Source organism: Triturus cristatus, chromosome 4_1, assembly GCF_964204655.1.
Source record: "Triturus cristatus chromosome 4_1, aTriCri1.1, whole genome shotgun sequence".
Classification (NCBI taxonomy): Eukaryota; Metazoa; Chordata; class Amphibia; order Caudata; family Salamandridae; genus Triturus; species Triturus cristatus.
This window is the reverse complement of record NC_140585.1, coordinates 922,304,979-922,326,384: the sequence shown is the minus strand read 5'-3', so window position 1 is coordinate 922,326,384 and position 21,406 is coordinate 922,304,979. Positions and strand designations below refer to the sequence as shown.

The 21,406-nt window shown below is 46.0% G+C and overlaps 1 protein-coding gene across 1 annotated transcript in view; it reads right to left on the bottom strand.

Annotated features, from left to right (window-relative positions):
• The window catches only part of NCAPH2 (non-SMC condensin II complex subunit H2), a 326,298-nt gene that overhangs the window by 110,771 nt on the left and 194,121 nt on the right, over positions 1-21,406 (bottom strand). Inside the window, exons 11-16 of the mRNA XM_085653753.1 lie at positions 17,022-17,096; positions 16,313-16,379; positions 15,304-15,411; positions 13,510-13,563; positions 12,715-12,785; positions 12,387-12,513 (exon numbers count right to left, since the gene is read on the bottom strand). Coding sequence (XP_085509879.1) covers positions 12,387-12,513; positions 12,715-12,785; positions 13,510-13,563; positions 15,304-15,411; positions 16,313-16,379; positions 17,022-17,096 — 502 coding nt within the window. The remainder of the gene's footprint in view (positions 1-12,386; positions 12,514-12,714; positions 12,786-13,509; positions 13,564-15,303; positions 15,412-16,312; positions 16,380-17,021; positions 17,097-21,406) is intronic.

Below are 21,406 nucleotides of genomic sequence, written 5' to 3'. Positions count from 1 at the left end.
CAAGATGGCGGGCACTAAAGAGTGGGCTTCACCCTGCCTCCCCCACCTGAGGGGTGGGGTTGGCAGAGGTGGGCACACCTTCTGGGCTAGCTAATTTTTCCCGCTGGTCTTTCCACCGAAAAGGACGGGAGACAGAAAGGGTGCCTGCTCCTGATAGCAGGAGAGGCTGGGGGTTGCATTACAAAAGCTGCCGGCCTTTGAAGCTCCCCTGCCACAGATGGCTCTTCCTGTCCTGGGGAGGTGTGAAAACCTCCTCCCAGGAAAGGCTTTGTTTCTGGGCTCAGGGAGTGAAGGCTTCCACCCCAGTGGTACAGAACATACATGTCTCTTGGTAGCAGGCTGGTATGTACCAGTCAGGGAACCCACCAGAGGCTGGTCGTTTTTCAGGGGACATCTCCAAGATGCCCTCTGAGTGCATTTTTCATTAAATTCCACACTGGCATCAGTGTGGATTTAATGTGCTGAGAAGTGTGATACCAAACTTCCCCTTTTTCAGTAAAAACATTATGGTGCTGTGGAGTTCGTAATGACAAACTCCCAGCACCATATACACTTAATGGCATTACTGCACTTACTATGTCTAAGAATTGGTTTAGACACTGTAGGGGCACAGGGCTAATGCACCTGTACCCTCACCACTGGTATAGTGCACCCAGCTTGAAGGGTGGCTGACGTATACCAGGACAGTGGGTTGTAGGCATGGCACACAGGAATGTGTGCCATGTCGACTCTTCACTTTGTTTTGCACCAACACACACAGCCTGCAATGGCAGTGTGTGTGTAAAGGTGCAGGACCTCTAAGGGTGGCACAATAAGTTCTGCAGCCCTTAGAGGCCTTGCCCCCATGCCCTTGGTACCCATTACAAGTGACTGACATGTGGCAAGAGGCGCCCATTGGGGGTACAAGGTACAGTTTAGGTGACGAACACAGGCCCTGGGAACCTGATTGGCAGGGACGCAGGGCAAATCAAGTCAAAGTGTATTTGAGGTGTGGGGTGTGTGTGGTGTGTTGTGGGTGGGTGCGTGTGTGTGCGTTTTTCCCCCTGGTGTTACTATAACAGAAACCCAGCTTCCTACACAAGCCCCCTCCAGCCCAAAGGCCAGGAGACTCAGTAAAACCGGGGAGTCTTTCAGGTGAGGAAGTGGTTTGAAAGTTGCAGGGCCTACTCTGCCTTACATCCTTCTGTCCAGGTCAGTACCTTTGGGGAGCTGACCTACCTCAACAGTTTCAGGACCTAATTCCCAATGCTCCTTTACCAGCTCTTTAGTGCCTTTACCCCATCTTTTTAGTTTGGGTTCAGAGGTGCCCACCTTTGCAAATTCTAACTTAGCTAGGGCAAAACCCAGCTTACCCACAGGGGTTACCCACAGCTTGAGTAACCCCAACATGACCAATAGGGTCAGGGGGCCTAACTTGCTATTTGGCAGGGGGCTAGGCCACCATGCCAAGGACAGTGCTGCCATGAAGGTTAACACCCAGCAGAGGCTACTGACAGCTGTCAGTGCCCAGAACAACACCTTCAGCTCTTCGCTGGTAGGTGAAGTGGCTACCTTACAGGCTTCTTTGGGTTCTGGTGGCCTGTCTGCTGTTTTAGGGTAGAGGTCACTACACTAGGTAGTGAACGCCCTTCTTCTACCCTCTGTTCTGCCAGCTGAGGAGCCACCAACTCAGGCTGGACAGTTGCCTGACTAGTCAGGTCTTTTTGATGGCTAGAGGGACTTCACCAGTGCCAATTTTGGAGTTCTCCCTTACTGGGATAGAATCACCCTGGTCCACTGGAACTGTGGCTAACAGTTGTCCACCTTTCCTACACTGTCTCTATTTTTTCTTTTGGGGCTTAGCTGCACTAACTGCAGGTTCAGCCCCCCCAGGTTCCTTGGATGAGGTCTGGCACTGGACCAGTACCTGTCTTTAGCTCAAACCAACCTCTGGGTGGTCATTCCCAAGGAAACAATCAAGGGGGAGGGATTTACTGACTACCACCTTTCTCCAACTAAGGGACCCAGACATTTATAGGAGCACTACAGCCACAGGCCTAACAATGACATCCCCTAGGATAGAGCCCTTACTCTTTTTGTTTTCCCTGGGACATACTGGTTTGAGAGTACCAACCTGTCATGCACCACAGTGTGACTGGCACAGGTATCTCTCAGGGCAGTGGCTGGGATTCCATTCAACAATAGGTGGTGGAAGTGTCTACTCCCCTCTGGAGTCTGCAACTCACCTTTTGGGCCCATCTTCCAGTTGAAGGCTAGGAGGACTTCCTCATCTGAGGAACCACCCTCCACAGCTACACTGGCAACCCCTAGAGCTATAATAGGGGCTGTATTTTTAGGACAGCTAGGGTCCCTTGCATGCTGTCTGGACTTTTGACAGTTGTGACACCATACCTTATTGGAATCCCAACTCTTACCTTTGTACCCAGTTTTAGTTTGTGAGGTGTCTTTGGACCCACCCTCCTGAATATGTTTTCGGGGTGCTATCTGGGACTCCTTACTTGCATCTTTAAGAGGCTCACTGTCTTTCCTCTGGGGAGGTTTTGTAACCCCTTTCTTTTGGTCACCCCCCCCCCAGTCAATGTCCTAGTCACCCATGTCTTGACCCAGTAGTCTGCCTTCTTTCCCATTTCTTGGGTAGAAATTGGACCCAAGTCTACCAGATACTGATGCAACTTTTCATCAATGTAATTACTTAATATGTGTTCTTTCATAAACAAATTATAAACACCATCATAATCTTGCACTCTACTTCAAGTCAACCAGCCACCTAGTGTTTTCAATGAGTAGTCTACAAATTTCACCCAGGGCTGACTTTGGGTTTTCTGAGCCGCCCTGAATCTAATTCTATACTCCTCAGTAGTGAGTCCAAAGCCCTCAATCAGGGTGCCCCTCATGAGTTCATGGGACTCTGCTCCTGCCCCACTAAGGGTCAGAAGTCTGTCTCTGCACTTACCAGTGAACAGTTCCAATAGGAGTGCCCCCCAGTGAGTTTTATTAACATTTTTGGCTTCACAAGCCCTCTCAAAGGCGGTGAACCACTTGGGGATATCATCACCATCCTTAAAATTATGGACAATCCCTTTCGGATCATAGGATCCTTCTTTCTTGACATTTTTTTTAATTGCTGCCACCATTGATGGGTCCTAGGTCCATCTCTGCTCTTTCTTTTTCTAGAGCCAGGAGTCTGGTCTCTTGGTCTAATCTTTTGGTCAACCTGGCTAGCAGGATGTCCTCCTCATTGAGACTGTCCTCAGTAGCACCTGGTCCACCTGTGTGCACTCTAGGTATTGAGAGGCTTATTATTGGATTCGGGCCATTGGGGCCATTCTCTCCCTTTGAAGTGGGGGTGGGTGGGGGGTGGAAGGTATCCTCATCTCCTCCATCTTCTTCCACATCTGAGAGGTCTTCACCATTCTCAGAGGGCTGGTCCTTAGCATACCCAGCCGACAGCTCCTGGAGCTTTTGTTTGGTGGGGTGGGACCCCATGGTTATATATTTAATTTTGCATAGGGACCTTAACTCCTTGAAAGATAAGTGGAGGTAAGGCGTGAGATCGAGCTCCTCCGCCTGGTCCTCTATGCCACAGTGGTTATCTTCACTAACAGCTGGGTTCTTGTTAAGAGACATTGTAACAAAAAGTTCTAATCCCTCTTACCCCTAACTAAAGTGAGCTTTTATTTTTCTAAATTCTAAAGGGACCTTAACCAAGGGGCTAACAAGACTTTAAGTAATTTAGAAAAAGTTTGTCAATTCAAAAAAAATCTGAATTCTAAAGACAATTTAAGAGTAATGTTGTGTGATCAGGTGGTAACCAAGTTAGTCCAACACATTCAAAGTTGTATATCCCACCGCTGATCCACCAACGTAGGAAGCTGGCTCTGTATATACTATACCAAAGTGAGATATAGTGTGCACAGAGTCCAGTGGAACTCCAAAGGTAGGCAGAGATAAAAGTAAACACCTTACTCTCTATTTGTGGTAGTGTGGTCGAACAGTAAGGCTTTACTAGAGGGTAGTGTTACGCATGTGTTGTACACAATCAGCAAATGATGTCACAAAGTCAAAGACTGAAATCAGACCAATTTTGTTTGTATAAAAATAGTTAAGTTATTTTATTTCTAGAACCAAGCCAAGGCTGGCACAAGTAAGTGAAATAAATGCTTTGTAATATATTATGCAGTGTTAACAGGTGAATGCAAGTTCAAATGCAGTTGTTTGAAATACAGGTAAGTCAAGGTGTTGAAATGAATGTACAGATTACTTTTTCTACTCAGTGTGATATGCCTAGATATCACACTGGGACATTTCCAAGAGAAAAGGTAAGTAAAATCAGTTTTGCACAAGTGTTATTGGTCAGGTTTCCATACAAATCAACTCCACACTTAGAACATTTTTTCTGAGAAAAACAGTCAATAGGGTCCTATTGAGAGAAATGAAGTTAACGGTTACCAGGTAAGTAATCCGACTTCGGGGTTGTTCTTCTGGGGTTAGAACAAGGGTTCCCCCAGGGTCAAGGATGCTCTCTTGTTACACCCTCAGCGGCACTAGGGCGGCCAGGTGCAGAGAGCGGAAGTCCAATGTTATCCAATGGGGGATATGGGCCTTCGGTTGGTGGCTGCTTACGAGCAGGCCACTGAGTTGTGGGAGCAAAGCTCCTGGTGTTAGGCTCAGGGCAAAGGGGGATCCTGTTTAGCACAAAAAGTGCACCCGCAGCGGCGGATGGGTGCAGAATGCTGTTTTGGTGTCCCGTACCCTGTTGGTTTCAATCGGGATTTTCAGTTTTGGTTTATAGCTGGCGGCTAGGTCCAGGAAGACCTCCGAGAGGAACTAACAGCTGGGCAGGTAAGTTGGAGGGCTTAGGGATGACTTTTGAGGTCGGATTTCACCTTACCAGGCCACCCGCGGTTAGGGAGGGGGAGGTCTCCCTTCAGAGGCTGCAGGTGATGTTGGGGAGTCCTGGAGGGCTCAACCCACAGTGGACTCGGACTCTGGAGTGCTGGGGGACCTCGCTGGACCCGGAGGGCTGCTCAAACTTGGGCCGTAGGCGACGGGTGAATTGGTAGTTCCAGGAGTAGGGTTTCTTTGTCCTCAGCAGGCTCCGAGTCTTGCTTAGGAGATTCTTTTGAACAGAGCTGCTGTTCACAGGAGATCCGGTCTTTGTTGTAGGCAGTCAGTCCTCCCAGGGGTTCTGGAGGTCGCTGGCTGCAGGACAAGACGACTTTTGGCGCAGGATCTCTGAAAACTGCAGATGGGCCGGTAGGGCTGGGGACAAGTCAGCTCTCTGCACTCTCCTCTGCTGTGCGTCTTCTTTCGTAGGTTGCAGGAACCTCCTTCTTGGTTCACGGCTGCCCTCTAAATACTGTATTTAACGGGTGTTTTAGGGGTCTCGAAGTCAATAGCCAATGGGCTACTGACCTTAGGGTGACTAAACCCTTTGTATGCCACTCCATGTGTTGGGGGGGGAGGGGGGGGGGGGGGGGTGCACATTCCCTAATCCCGATTGGTGAGTGCCTGAAGGGTGGGCTTCACATCGGCTTCCCCACCTTAGGGGTGGGGTTGGCAGAGGTGGGCACACCTTCTGGGCTGGCTAATTTTTACCACCTGTCTTCCTGCCGAAAAGAAGGGGAGGCAGGAAGGAGGCCTGCTCCTGATAGCAGGAGAGGCTGGGGGTCGCATTACCAAGGTTGCAAGGCCTTTGAAGCTCCCCTGCCACAGATGGCTCTTTCTGGCCTGGTGGAGGTGTGAACACCTCCTCCCAGGAAAGTCTTTGTTTCTGGGCTCAGGGAACGAAGGCTCTCACCCCAGGGGTTCAGACACATGTCTCGTGGTGGCAGGCTGGTGTGTACCAGTCAGGGGACCCACCGGAGACTGGTCATTTTTCACGGGGCATCTCTAAGATGCCCTCTGATTGTATTTTTCATAAAATCCTACACTGGCATCAGTGCGGATTTAATGTGCTGAGAAATTTGATACCAAACTTCCAAGTTTTCAGTAAAGCCAGTATGGTGCTGTGGAGTTCCTAATGACAAACCCCCAGCACCATATACTCAATGGCATTACTGCACTTACAATGTCTAAGAATTGGTTTAGACACTGTAGTGGTGCAGGGCTCATGCACCTGTACCCTCACCTTTGGTGTAGTGCACCCAGCTAGAGGGGTGGCTGACCTATGCCAGGGCAGTGGGTTATAGGCATGGCCACAGGGATGTGTGCCATGTCGACTTTTCACTTTATTCTTCAACAAAACACGCAGCCTACAATGGCAGTGTGTGTGTGTAAAGGTACAGGGCCTCTAAGGGTGGCACAATAAGTGCTGCAGCCCTTAGAGGCCTTCCCTGCCACTGTGCCCTTGGTACCTTTTACAAGGGACTGACATGTGGCCAGAGAGGTGCCAACTGGGGACACAAGGTACAGTTATGGAGAGGAACACAGGCCTGGGGGAGGGGAAGATAGAGATAGAGAGTGTGTGTGTTTACTGCAACAGAAATCCAGCTTCCTACAGACCGTGACAAAGATGGTCACAGGAGCAGCTCTGAAAACGGATCCACGCTCTTTACTTCGAGCAGGAATGGGGCTTTGAGGTCCCGAATTGCCTTCAGGTGCACAAGGTCACACTGCTCGCATGACAGAATCATGGCCTTAACCCAGGAAGCGACATATCTTTAGGGGATCCATCACAGAGATCTGGTTGCTTAAATCCTGTAGTTTTAGGATTGGACATGCTCCCTAGCACAATGTGTAGGAAGCTGACTCTGTATATACTATACCAAAGTGAGGTTTAGTGTGCACAAAGTCCAGTGGAACCCCAAAGGTAGGCAGAGGTAAAGTTAGATAGCACCTCACTCTCTATTTGTGGTAGTGTGGTCCAGCAGTAAGGCAGTATCAGAGGACAGTGTTAAGCATTTTGTTGTACACACTCAGTCAGCAAATGAATTCACACACTCAAAGACTGAACTTCAGACCAATTGTTTTTGTATAAAAATATTCTTTTAGTTATTTTATTTTCTAGAACCAAGCAAGCCTGGCACAGGTAAGTGATAGGTACTTTGCAGTAAATATACAGTTGTAATACAGTTTGGATTGTAATTGTATATGCACTTTGTTTTGACTTGCAGTATGGTTTCAGAGAAATGCAATACTTTGTAAATACAGTACATAGACTTGAATGGGTTTTTCAGTAAAATTACAGGTAAGTTACTTTTGAGATTACTTTTCTTATTCAGAGTAGTATACCTGGATACTATTCTGGGACATTTCCTGTAAACAGGTAAGTAAAATCGTTTTTGTTAGTTAGTGCAATTTTAAAGAATTGTAGGTTTTCAAACTCCACACTTAGAAACTTTTCACAGAAAAACAGAGAATGTTATCCTATGGAGGAAAATAGTGTTATCGGTTTTGGGGTAAGTATTTGGTAGTGGGAGTTGAGGTTCTGGGGTAGACTCAGGGGTCCCCCAGGTTCAAGGATGCACTCTAGTTACACCATCAGCGGCACTAGGGCGGCCGGGTGCAGAGTGCTGAGGCCCAATGTTATCCAATGGGAAATAGGGGGCCTCCGGTTGGTGGCTGCTGACTAGCAGGCCACTTGGTTGTGGGAGCAAAGGTCCTGGACTTTAGCTCAGGGCAAATGGGGAAACAAAGTAGCACCAAAGGTGTACCCTCAGCGGCACGACGTTGGGCTTCCTGTTGTTTTCAATGGGGAACCTCAGGTTTGCAAAGGCGCTGCAGGCTTGGCGACGAAGGTCTTCTGGGTGCGACCACCACTTTTAGGCAATGTCGGTTTGGGCACCCAAGGCCGTGGGGCGTCAGGTGCAGGGGTGCCTTTTGGGGTCAGATCTTCGTACCAGCTCCTATTCGCGGTTGGGGTGACCTTCTGGATTTAGGCTGCAGGAGTCGGCTGGAGGCTTGAGGCATGTCAGAGGTTGCCGGATCTCAAGGTCAGGATAGCCAGGGTGACCTCCTCGTGGTGTTTGGCCACTCGAGCTGGGGCCGTGGACGGCAGGTGCAGAGTACTGCGGCTTCGCGGTTTCCGGCCAGAGGTTCCAGATGAACAATCCAGTGTTCACGGGACACAAAGTCTTTGTGGCTGAAGGCAGGTAGGTCCTCAGGGGTTTTCGAGGTTGCAGGCTGCAGGACACACCAGGATTTTGTAGGAGCAGGTTCGAGGTGGAGACAAACCGGTAGGGCTGTGGCCAAGTCAGTGGGCATCTTACTCTTGTTAGCTGCTGCACGGCTGTTCGGGCCTTCTTCTTGTCTACCGAAGCAAGGTTCAGGGGTGCCCCTAAATATTAGATTTAGGGGCATTACAGGTGGGTAAAAGGTAGGGAATAATGGGTCCCTTTCCTGGGGTGGGTACACCCCCTATTATGCCACCATCCAGTGGGAGGGGGGCATGGGCCGGTCCTTGGTTGGCTGAGTCCCCCCATCTTCAAGATGGCGTGGAATGAGAGTTTTGCTTTACCTCGCCTCCCCCATCTGAGGGGTGGAGTTGGCAGAGGTGGGCACACCTCTCTTCCTCACTTGTTTTTCCCGTCGGTTCTCCTGCACAAAGTGGGGTTCAGAACCAGTGGGGACCAGTTGCTGAGACCAGCAAGTAGCCTGGGGAAGCTCACAAAGGCGGCAAGCATTTAAAGCTTCCCCTTCGTGAACCCTGCCCATCCTGGGGAGGAGGCTTGGCACCTCGTCCCAGGATGTGCATTGTTTCAGGCCCCAGAGAGCAGCAGGCTCTCGACCCAGGGGTCCAGAAACATGTCTGGTGGTGGCAGCTGAAAGCAGCCACTCAGCCTAGACACTAGTGGTAGGTTAGTTTTCAGGGGGCATCTCTAAGATGCCCTCTGTGTGCATTTTTCATTCAATCCCACACTGGCATCAGTGTGGGTTTAATGTGCTGAGAAGTTTGATACCAAACATCTCCGTTTTCAGTGTAGCCATTATGGCGCTGTGGAGTTCATAATGACAAACTCCCAGCACCGTGTACTCTTAATGCCAGCACTGCATTAAACACGGGTGTAGATTTCTGAATTTCTTGCTCATTTAATGTGGGTAAACAAAGAAGGGGGTACAAAATGTGATAACAAAAACACAATGAAAGAGGTAAACAAATCATATACAAAAAATTGTAACCTTCAAATCATTAGTATTACCATCTATTTGAAACTTATGAAAACCAAAATAGAATCTGACAAAACAGAAGACAATTCCTGCCAGATTAAATCATTGAAGAAAATAGATGAGCTTATCGACGTTTCGGTCTTGATGACATGTGAGTCCGTTAGACCATCTTCAGGACGGTGAAAAGAGTTATAATTGATCCATCGGGCTGGTCAAGCATATGTCAAGAACCAGACGCTTCACTATATTTATAAAAAATTCCAGGTCACAGACACCGGAACGGTGAATTATTCACTATGCTTGGTGAATGTCCAAGCTGGCTATTCAATCCTAACAAGAGCAATCTCACAGGATTTGCGCTTATAAATGACACTCGCTTCAGTCGAGCGGCATATACGGGACACTGCTCCTCTAGACTTCCGCTGTCTTCACAGATGGCAAGTTGTTCATTATATGTAAATGAGTGAATTGATGTTTCGATTTTTCAAAGGTTAGTCACCAATCTGGACTCAACCACAGAGTAACTTACATAATTAGTTTTACTAAGTACTCTAAATAAATTCCCTTGTAGGCACAGTTACCTATTATTACTTATAATTCCCAAGCCTCCAAGGGTGTATTGGGTTTGCCACTGTTTGTCTTATAGCGTGCTTGGGTGGCGCTTATATGGGGATCCAGTCCTCACTTCTGGGGCAGAGCAAGATGGAGACGAAGCCACACACCACAACTTTTCTGCAGTTAGAAGTATCTATCAAAAAATGATTTATCTGTAGAATGTTCCTCAATATCACTCACTCTTCTGGTCAAAAGAAGTTCAATGAAGAAAGCCACTTTCCATGACAAAAACATCGGTTGCATTGATATTTAAACTGAAAGGGTCACAAGAGCATAGGGCTCATCAAATTGAGCCCCAAGATGGCACTGGAGCCCTACCGAGGAAAATCATTCTTTTCAACCCATTCACGAAATTACGGATTGGAGGGATTTTGAAAAATATATCTTTAATGACAACTTAATGCACACAATAATTGCACAAAGACTTACTCGGATAGAAGAGTAAGAGAAGTTTTGCTTTTGCCAAATAAAGATAAGGAGCAACCACTACCTTCTAGGTATGACAAAGGATCTTGAAGGTTGTCTTGATGGACATGTATGCTCTACTGACAGCTACCTGCTTAGAAAGAGTGCCTGTTTGCTCTATTTTTCTACTTGATGTTGAATCGGCAGAGTGATGTGATTTGGAACAAAGGACCGACATCTGAGCTCTCTTCCCCAATGGTAACACTGCATCGCCAATGCATGTATATTGGGCATTTGTTGGGGATATTGTCCATCTGCAGTAACACTAATATCCCTTGATTAATTGGAAAGAAGGTACTGAGAGCTAGGCAGAGCACCCCTGACTCAAACACAGTACAAAAGAAAAAGGGTTGTACTTTGGTGGTTTGAACCATTGCATAATTTATATGCATTCCATAAACGTCCAGGGAAGAGTATGCTGCCAGCTCCTCCTGCTCTAGATTAAACTACAGAAGGCGCATATCATCAGGTTTTGAGCATTTGTCTGCCATGTTAGGGACTGCTCAGCACAGTATGGCATGAAGGTGTCCTCCTAGTTGGCCTACATTAGTTTTCAGTAGACCTGCAGAAATGTTTAAGGGTTATCATAAAGTCAAAACTTGTTAATGAGATAAACTGAAAACATGAAACTGCAGAGCAGGGCAACTTGTTCAACTGATTTAAAGTTCTCTAATATAAGGCACTGCATAATTTTCCCTAAAGACTAGGTTTCTAGTACGCAAAGAACTTCCCTTATCATAGCTATGAATCCCCTACAAACAGAACTTGCCTATGAACAGCTACTGAAAATTGTCTGCATTTCTGAGAGAACACAAGATTCAGTGGGGACTGCAACTGTATCTGCAGTCAATGATGTTTTGGGCAAGCAAATAATCTATGCGAGGATTATTGTGGAATTCCAGACAACACAGGTAGCTGTCATGAAAGCTTTTGAACCTACGGGGTATTGATCTTAATCAGAAGGGAAGTATGTTGAATTGGCAGTAGTGAGTGGACACCACAAAAATAATTTTATGACAGTGTGTGCATGTCCCAAAGATAGCACTTTCCTACGCATAACAAGCAGCTACTTAGAATTTGTTTTTAATGATATCTCTTAATACCAAACTCTACACTTCATGCTTCGTCAACTAATTTTCTGGAGGTGCCTTTATCAGTGGAAATGTCCATAGTGAATTAAAGACTGTGGCTCAAAGTCACTGCTAAGAGTGCATTTACTCCAATCGAGGTGCCTGGTGTTGCACACGGTCTCTCAACAGAGTGCCACGGGGGAACAGACTCTGAAGGAAGTCATTACTGACCACTCTATGTATGTCTGCCAGGCTGCTAAGTCCACCATAACTGAAGAAGCTCTGAGAAGCTGATAAAAACACTGGCTCTGGGAAAAAAAAACCTGGATAATGTACTTCAACTTTGTGTGTCCACTGGAAAGAATTATAATATTTTCTACATTCTCTCCCAATGCTCTTTATCGATTCAGCTAAAGAAGGTTATCACATTAACCGCAAGTTATGCACATAATCTTTCCTACATCATCATGAAAAGAAACAGTACCATCAGCGGCCTCCCTCTGTTTATACATATTAGGTACATTCACTGTGGCTGGCTTAATCTTTTAAGATGAAGGTGCTCTATCTCATTCTTTATGATCAAGAAAGACATACAATGGCAAAAAATAAGTAAACAGTGCTAATGCCTCAAACCCATCTGCCACTACTAGCACACAGGACACACTGTCAATAAACTGGGCACAATACCCGGTAGAGCTCATTGCCTTGAAACAAGCTTTTTCCACTTAAAGATTTTATTTTCAAAAAACAAAATCATACTGCTCAAAGAAAGAAGGACACCAGAGCTGATATGGCAAGAAAAGCAAAAGATGTTGAAAAACAGTGCAATGAAATAAAAGTTACTTCGCCACAGTCCAGCTCAGACAGTTTCATTGGGGCCGAGTAGCCTAGTATAGGCTAGGGTTCAGAATAACATTTAAAAAAAAAAATTCTGCTTAGGACAAAAAACAAAAAAATACCTGAGGCCAGTTTTCATGACGTGGAAATATTAGAAGGTTATGGATGTGGTAAGCGTCCTGTGATGTTTTACTGGGCTTTCTTTCGATCCCAATACTGTATTCCATTGACTGAGTGTTCTGTGCTCCCACTACATGTAACTTGCAGACAAATGAAAAGGCCTTAGTATACCTGCCAAGCCATCGTGATCCAAGTAATCCCCTGTACGGTCATGTTCGATATGATTCAGGTGAAGCTCATCTGCATTCTCCTCTTGCTGCTTCTGAAAGTCCTCTGCCTCCTTTGCAAAGCGGGAACCCTACAGAACAAGGCTACAGCAAGTTAAAGACATTTCCTGCACATCAACCACTGTTCATTTTCTATCAGATAAAGGCAGAACACTCATAACCCCACATATATCCACCTCAACCCTCCACACCATTTGTTTTACCCACATGAAGACACAAGCGCTCGAGGCTTTGAATCAAAGAATCTCTCTAGTATAAAGCGGTGTACTTACCATCCTCCGTAGCAACTGCTTCTGTGCTGCCATCCGTTCTTTTAAGTGCTTCCAATATAGGACTTCCATATCTAGCCGAGACAGAGCAGGACCCAAGTTCAAAGGGTTGTGTACCATAAATCTCATCAAGACTAAGTATAGGCCATGTAATGAACTAGCACCTATTTTCCAATGCTAATGCTGCTCAAAGCGTCAACAATGGGGATATTATGAATACTAATCACAAATAAGTGTAAGCACAGGTTTGCATAACTAGTATGCGAAGGTGCTTGAGCATTCTTTTACCCTGGCTAAAGCATGCAAGAAGAGCAAAACATGACACTGAGGTAACAAACGTAGTTAAATTAGATATTCCACAGCAGATGGTTCCCTGAGCAAGTTTAAGGTATCTGAGAAATCTTTTATATGATGGCGATCGAAGTAGGTGAGGTCTAGATGACAGAGGTCACTCATAAGGCTCAAATTAACTCAGCTATCAAAGCCCAATTCGCCACACCCAAAACAAGTACAGCAGCTTTTATTTGTTGAGCATTCTGTTCCACCTATCAACAACAAATATCTCTGCTGTGTGCAGACAGTAAAGAAAGCATGACCTTGCTTTCTCCAAGCAAAAGAATGCCCACAAACCATACATGTATAAAGTATTCACAGAGGAAAATCAGCAAATATAAAGCAATATGAATGTAAAATGTGTTTTGTCTAGCCAAGATGCTGGAAGACAACAAAGAGTTAAGATGAATATTAGCACCATCCGAGGCCATGCAAAAAGTATAACCCAAGCTTTTATTTTCTTACCGGCAAAACTGGGCCCTTTCCGCTTGGATTTTAGCATTTCGGATCCATATTGATCTGAAAAAATACCATACAATGTCCAATCAGAAAAGCTACTTTGGAGTTAGAAGAGGAATCACAAATGTGGAAATTATTTTACTGAAATGAACCCTAACCCAACTTAAAAGTAGCAAACCACCTACTGACACCAAACAGCGCATCTCTACATTACACCATTTCTGCATTCCAGTAGTCTATGTCTGTGCTGCAGTCAAGCGAATGGGTCTCCACTGGGTACAAAATTCAGATGAGTCAGCCAAGTAACCAACTGCAGTTCACAAATTTGATTCCTGGCATTGATAACTCATGCTTTTATACTTCAGAGGTAGATACACTGTAGACCATTAAACTGGGTAATAGAGTCAAAGTAACAAGACTGCAAGCTTTAAGAGCTACAAAACACATGCTACTAAAACCATGGCCACTGGAATTATGCTGTAGTGGAGGGACAAATTATGCAGCAGGGTTGACAAAATTATGCAGCAAGAAAAAGCGAATAATGCGGTGTATTGTGGCACATTTTGTGATGGTAATACTTCATTATGTTATCACTTTTACACTTGTTAACACTGTGTGGGCATAGGTGGCACTTCATTAGTGCCAGTTTAACAATCAAATCTAGCAATAACCAACTCAAAGGTGACTAGTTAACCTTTGCAATGGGCCGTCCACACAGCAACAACATGTGTCACTTCGTTTTTAGTAACTTTTTACCAGTTTGTACTAGAAACAAATTATTTGTGTTAATGTATGCAGATTATGCAGCAAATTATGAATTATGTGGCAAATCCATAATTAATAAAACAAACGCCAAGGCCGCCTATGTGCATGATCCCAGTGGCCCTAACAACAACACATTACACCAAGGACACTCCCTCAGGTCTAATTCCAGCAGCCGATGAAGGAGATGTAAAGTAGATGTGTAAGGCTCCCTTGGGTGGAATATGAAATGGTTACTATTATTTTGCAATAATGGCCAAGTAGAGGAGAAATGGGGAAGGCAGGGCATTTCCTTTTCTTGACCAATCAGCAATTAATGAGTTTATGTGGCGGGCCAACATCTATTCCCAACTTAAATTAGCAGTACATCAAAAAATATTACAGAAGGTTTAAGAAGGAGACTGTGAAAGGAACAATAGATGAGGTGTCTCTACAGTCTGTATTCAGAAATTGCTTTAAATAGATTTTTACAAAACTAGGGCTGTAGAGTGAAACTATAATTCGCAGAATGCCTTTATCTTTCACTCTGCACTAGAAGACAGATTTGGGATACCAGCTGGTGTAAGAATAAGGTATAGCAGATTTCTGGGACTAGCAGTCTCTCATTAGAAGGTACGTTTTTTTTGTATGTCTCCGTTTTAGGTCTCGTTTTAGTCCTACATGCTCTGCCCAGAAATCAGGGTGCTTTGAGTGTTTACCTCAGTATAAAACATTTTTATGAATTGATTTTTAGTTGGGATCAGGAATGCCTTTAGACCGCTCAACCTAGACGAGGATAATTAAGTGTGTTTGTGCGCCAGTCATGTATAGGAGATAGCTTTTGGCCTCTTAGATTGCCTTGTCTCAGCCGGTGATTCAAGATACTTTTTGACTCTCAGTTTGGGCTTGGAGATCACTTAGCTCTTAGTATGAGTTAGACCATCACAAAATGCCTCAATCTGGGTTTTGATATTACTCTGACTTTGTTTATGGATTATGAGCAGATCAATACACAGCAGTTTAAGTCACAGTGCAGGAGAGGTGTGACATGTTACTCACCGGTGGCACTGAACCATGCCATGAAATCCTGTATTTTGTTGGGCCCCCTCCTCTTTCTCTTATTTCCTGGAGTGTCTTGCACACTCCGTGGCAAAACAATGTGCTTTCCTGAAACCATAAAAGAAATAAAGCAAAAATGGTTGTTTATATGTAGTGGAAGATTACTGGGAAATAAAAGCAAAGGGCGATGAAGGAAAAATAACATTAGCCATGCTATATACTGCATCTCAGGTGTAGTCCATAAATACCAGACATCTGGGACGGTAAATCTGCTCCTGGAGAGGACACCCTCATTTTAGGGAACCAGAGACCGTACTATTATGTAGCCCCTACGACACAATAAATGACCTGGTTTTCGAACTTGCATGGAGGAATCCCGTGTGGCCAGAGCAAGAAAAGGACTTTTTATGACTGTTGATAGTAAAATGGATCTTTAAGCTTCGAGTTGCGACGAGAAGCACCAGTCTTGCCTGGGAATGATTGCGCAGCCAGAAAATGAGTAAGAAACTGGATAATGATAATCAGAAACTGTCACTTTGTTTGAATTTTATGGAATCAAAAGGTCCACTACTGTATGATCTTAAACACAAGGCTTGGAATAGAAAGTATTTGTCAGGAAGGTGGAGGACAAGCCAGAGTCAGACAAGGATATCATGTCCACAGCACCAGCAGGAACCTGAGATTGGGAGACTTCACTACCTGTGATGGCATGGCTATGTCCCTTTTGAGAATACTGGAGTGGAAAAGGTAACTGCTTTGCAACAGGGCGGAAGCGTTTAACCATTTCAGAAATTCCATGGCTAGAGAAGGCCAGCTTGCACAAGCCCTGCTCGGTGGTGAAACAGTGCATTGATAAGAGGGTGAAAAACTGTTTGGATTTTGTTTTGGCAAACAACAGAAACAATACAGTCCACTGCTGGGAGATTAATAACATTGATGGATAACCAGGAGTGTAAGGAAAGACTAGACTTTAAGAACCATAGCGGTCAGCTCATCCTTATTTTGTTACCTTTCTTGAAGGGTTTATCTTCAGTGGTGCTGAAAGGGTCCAGACTGTGCCATGGATCCAGAGTTTCCTTGAATTGCAAATGCAGAAAGTTACCAAAGCAAAACACTGTGATAAAGACACAGGAGACAGCTTCTCACTGTAAGAAACCATGTTATCGCACACTAAGAATTTTATGCAGCAGAAGCACCTGTGTGCAAAGATATAATCCAACAAATGAAGGATGCACTAGGACACACTGTGGATAAACTGGCAGTGCAAAATGATTCCACCTCATAAAATGCTCCATATAGCATGAATAGGTCATCCACTAGCTCACTTTCTAAGAGAGGAAAACACCGAAGAATACAGAGCATGCATTTGAAATGCAAGTCTATTGTTTCACTTAGCGAGTCATGGATGACACTGAACGTATCACAAAGGTTAATCAAACATCACAACCAGCCTTTGGATTACTCAGCTCAAGATACTTAAGTACTAAACATTTGTATTACACCAAAGTTACATAGTTCTAACTGGCTCAGAATAGATAGCTCTATTTTATTAGGTGTGGGACTATCTATCAATGTACACATATCTTGCAGGATTGTACCTTGGAAGATTTATCCCTCAGGGTAAAAAAGTATTCCCACCTTGGACACTTGCAGTAAAATCATACTTTAGTTCACTCATGTGTGCCAGAAGGATCTCGGAGCATGGGTCTTCACCTCACCTGCACTATAATGCTGCGGCGATCTGGTGCTTGTTGCTTGTCCCGCAGGGCGTACACCCTCTCCTCTGGTACAGCCTAGCAGAGAAAAAGAAAACAAATGTTAACAGTTTGAGAACATAGACAAAAGGTGTTGGAGGAAATGCCATTAAATCATGTTCTTCTGGAGCCCCATTGTAGACATATGCAGTCATACAGGGCAACGTTTGCACTAACTACCAGATGCATGAATTCAAAAAACATTTATATCAGTCTTTGCAATAACAACATATTTGTGCTGGCTGGTCAGTCTGGAAGTATTTCAGTACTGCTCATGGAAGTGTTGGTGGAAAATGGCCATGTACTGATGCAAATTTAAGTACTCTAGGTTCTGAAGGGTCCAAGAAAACATTAAATAAGGCTGGTATGTGCTTAGGCAACGCAAAGCAGTGGTTATGAAGAGCACAACTACACATAAGAAAAAAATACCAGGGCACTCTGAAGCAGCAGGAGAAAGAAGTGCAGCACAAATGATCATTTAGGTCCAGATGTACGACCTGCCAAATAGCGACTCGCAAATTGCATCACTTTTGCAACTTGCTATTTGGCATGTACAACTGTTTGCGATTCCCAATGGGGTCGCAAAATGCCCCTGGGACCACTGCCTGTCCTTAAAAAATAATTTTGAATGCATTTGCACAGGGGAAGGGGCCCCCTGGGGACCCCTTCCCCTGTGCAAATGCATTACCACCTACTTGGTAATTCGTACATGGCTATGGAGTTGCTATTTGGAAGGGAAGGAGTAGTTTCTTACCTGTAACTCCAGTTCTGTAGTAGGGGTATCTCTGTTATAGTCATAATCTATGAATAATCCCCGCCCATGTGCGGGGACCCCGGAGCAATCAAAAATATCTCTTAAGCTGTCCCGCATTTGCAAACCTGCAAAGACACTTAAGAGACAGACAAAATAATACAGCCTAATCACCACAAGGCTGCACTGGCCAGCACTTCCTCTGAAGTGAACACAAAAGCCAAAATAAAGTTGAAATGTCATTTTTATTCACCTTTGACATGTTCCTTTATTATCACACACTCCCTTCACCAAAATCCCTTTAAACAATAGAGAGGAAGGGGTGGACAGACAAGCCCTATAGGCTGTCATTATGTGTCTGCTAAAGGGATACCGTGCCTTTAAGAAACTCTCCAGAGACCCCCGGTATCCCAGGATGCACAGCCAACACAAGTTACTTTCAGTTCTTTTTGAAGGTGTATAACAACAGGCCTGATACCGTCAGGTTACTCCACCGGGGAGGAGGGAGGGTCGCTTATGACTATAACAGAGATACCCCTACTACAGAACTGGAGTTACAGGTAAGAAACTACTCCTTCTGTAGTAGGGGATCTCTGTGTATAGTCATAATCTATGAATAGAATGGCAAGCCCATCCCAACCAACAAGAAGCGGTGGAGTAAGACCAACCACCAACAAATCACTGTGCAAACAAATTCCTTAGCGAAGCCTGTCCAACCTGCGCATCTGCCCTAGCATCAGAGTCCAGGCAGTAATGCTTTGTAAACGTATGGACTGACTTCCAGGTGGCAGCCTTACAAATGTCAGCAATGGGAACATTCCTAAGCAAAGCGGTGGTAGCCGCCTTTCCTCTAGTCGAATGTGCTGTAGGCTTACCCCCTAATGTTTTATTAGCTTTTTGGTAACAAAGCTGAATACAGGAAACAATCCATCTGGAAATGGACTGCTTTGAGGTAGCTAAACCAGTTCTTACCGAACCATAATTAACAAACAGTTGATCCGACCTGCGGATATCTTTTGTCTTATCCAGGTAGAATTTCAACACCCTACGCACATCAAGTGAATGCAGAGACCTCTCCGCCGGAGAGGAAGGATGCTGAAAAAACGTAGGCAAAGTTATCATCTGATTCACATGGAAATCTGATATCACCTTAGGCAAAAATTTAGGATGGGTACGCATCACTACTTTAGAAGCATGGAAAACAGTATACGGCTCTTGGCAACACAGAGCCTGAATCTCACTCACCCTCCTGGCCGATGTAATGGCTACAAGGAAGGCTGCCTTCCAAGACAAATGCTGCAGCGAAGCCTTATGGATAGGTTCAAAAGGCTCCCTCATCAATCTAGATAACACCACATTCAATTCCCAAGGTGGAGAAGGCCTTCTAACAGGGGGAAACACCTTACGCAAACCCTCCAAAAAATCCCTAATCACAGGGATTTGAAAAAATGAGGTTTGAGAAGGGCCCTTCCTATACGCAGTCAGAGCTGCGAGATGAACCTTAATAGATTGGAAATTAAGCCCAGACTGAGCTAACTGCAGCAGATAAGGCAAAATAACGTCTTCTTTACAGGATGTAGGGTCAAAGTCCTTCGCCTTGCACCATAAGCAGAATCTCTTCCACTTATAGGCGTAGGAGGTCCTCGTAGACGGTCTCTTAGCCTCTTTTAAGATCTCCATACAGTCCTGAGGCAAGTTCAAGTGTCCATACTGCACTAGCTCAGGAGCCATGCTGCCAAACTCAAGGACGAGAGATTGGGGTGAACCATCTGCCCTCCGAACTTCGTGAGGAGGTCCGGCTGGCACGGCAGGCGCCGGTGTGGCAGAACAGACCGGTGAAGAAGGTCGGTGAACCACCATTGTCTCGGCCACTCCGGAGCAATCAGGATCATTCTGGCTCTGGATTGCGACAGCTTGATCAGCACCGCCGGAATCAGGGGAATGGGTGGAAAGGCGTAGAGAAAGCTGTTGGACCAGCTGATCCATAGTGCATTCCCCAGCGTCCCTGGCTGGTAGTACCTGGACGCGAAGTCGCGGCATTTGCTGTTTTCTGCCGTGGCGAACAGATCTATATCCGGAGTGCCCCATTCTGCGAAGACGTCTCTTAGCACGTTGTCGTTTAGCACCCACTCGTGGTTCTCTTGAACGAGTCTGCTGAGCGCGTCTGCTTGGGCATTCTGCACTCCCGGCAGGTGGGTCGCCGTGATCGTCAGATTCCTGGCCACCAGCCAGTTCCAGATCGCCTGTGCCTCCCGAGACAGGGTGCGTGACCGGGAGCCCCCCTGCTTGTTGAGGTAATACATGGTCGTAGTATTGTCCGTCTGAACCAGCAGGGAGGACGTCCTGAAGGAGGGATGGAACGCCTTCAAGGCCAAGTGTACTGCTCTGAGTTCCAAAAAGTTGATATGGTAGGTCGTCTCCATCTGCGACCATATCCCCTGAATCTGAAGAGGGCCCGAATGCGCTCCCCAGCCCTGGAGAGACGCATCGGTCACTATGGTCTGGGCCGGAATGTCCTTGTGAAAAGGGGTCCCCTTGCAGACATTCTCTGGGGAACACCACCATTTCAGAGACTGCCGAGCGTGCTGAGACAACTGGATCTTGTCCTCCCAACGCCCCCTCCTCTGGTCCCATTGATCCTCCAGACATTCCTGCAGGGGCCTCATATGCAGACGTGCATTGGGGGTGAGGAAGATGCAAGAAGCCATCGACCCCAGTAATGAAGACACCGTCCTCACCGTAGGAGAGCGGGCTGAGATGAGATGCAGAGCCTTCCCACGGATCGATAAGCGTCTCTCCTCCGAAGGACACACGCTTGCGGTCAAGGTATTGACTGACGCCCCCAAGTACTGGAGACACTGCACAGGGATCGGCACTGACTTCGTCATGTTGATGTGCAGCCCCAGACGGTGAAGCAAAGCCGCCGTCCTGTTGAAATGGCACTGGGCTTCCTGATAAGTGGACGCTTTGATCAACCAGTCGTCCAGGTAAGGGTACACAAACACCTTGGTCTTCCGCAGGTGTGCCGCGACCACTGCCATGCACTTGGAGAACGTCCGTGGCGCAGACTTCAGGCCAAACGGGAGTACGGAATACTGGTAATGGTTGTTGCCTACCAGAAACCTCAGGAATTTGCGATGCTTCGGTGCGATCGGCACATGAAAGTAAGCGTCCTGCAGATCTATGGCGCACAGCCAGTCTCCTCGATGCAACTGAGGGTAAATCTGATGCAGGGACAACATACGGAACTTTTCTCGGCGGATCCACCTGTTTGCTTGACGCAGATCCAGAATAGGCCTGAACTCGTTCTTGTCTTTTTTTCTTACGAGAAAGAACCGTGAGTAGAGACCTTTTCCTTTTTGCCTCAAAGGAACAGCTTCTATCGCCTTCTTTTTTAATAGAACGTCCGCCTCCCGCTGGAGCTCCCGCACCATGTAAAGGGAGCGCATTGGTGGAATCTGTGGAGGCGAACTGGTGAAACGAAGACAGTAGCCATTGCAAACAATATTCAGCACCCACTTGTCCTGTGTTATTGTCCTCCACTCTGCCAGGTAGTGTTGAATACTTCCCCCCCACCGGAGCGGGTAACGGATGAGGG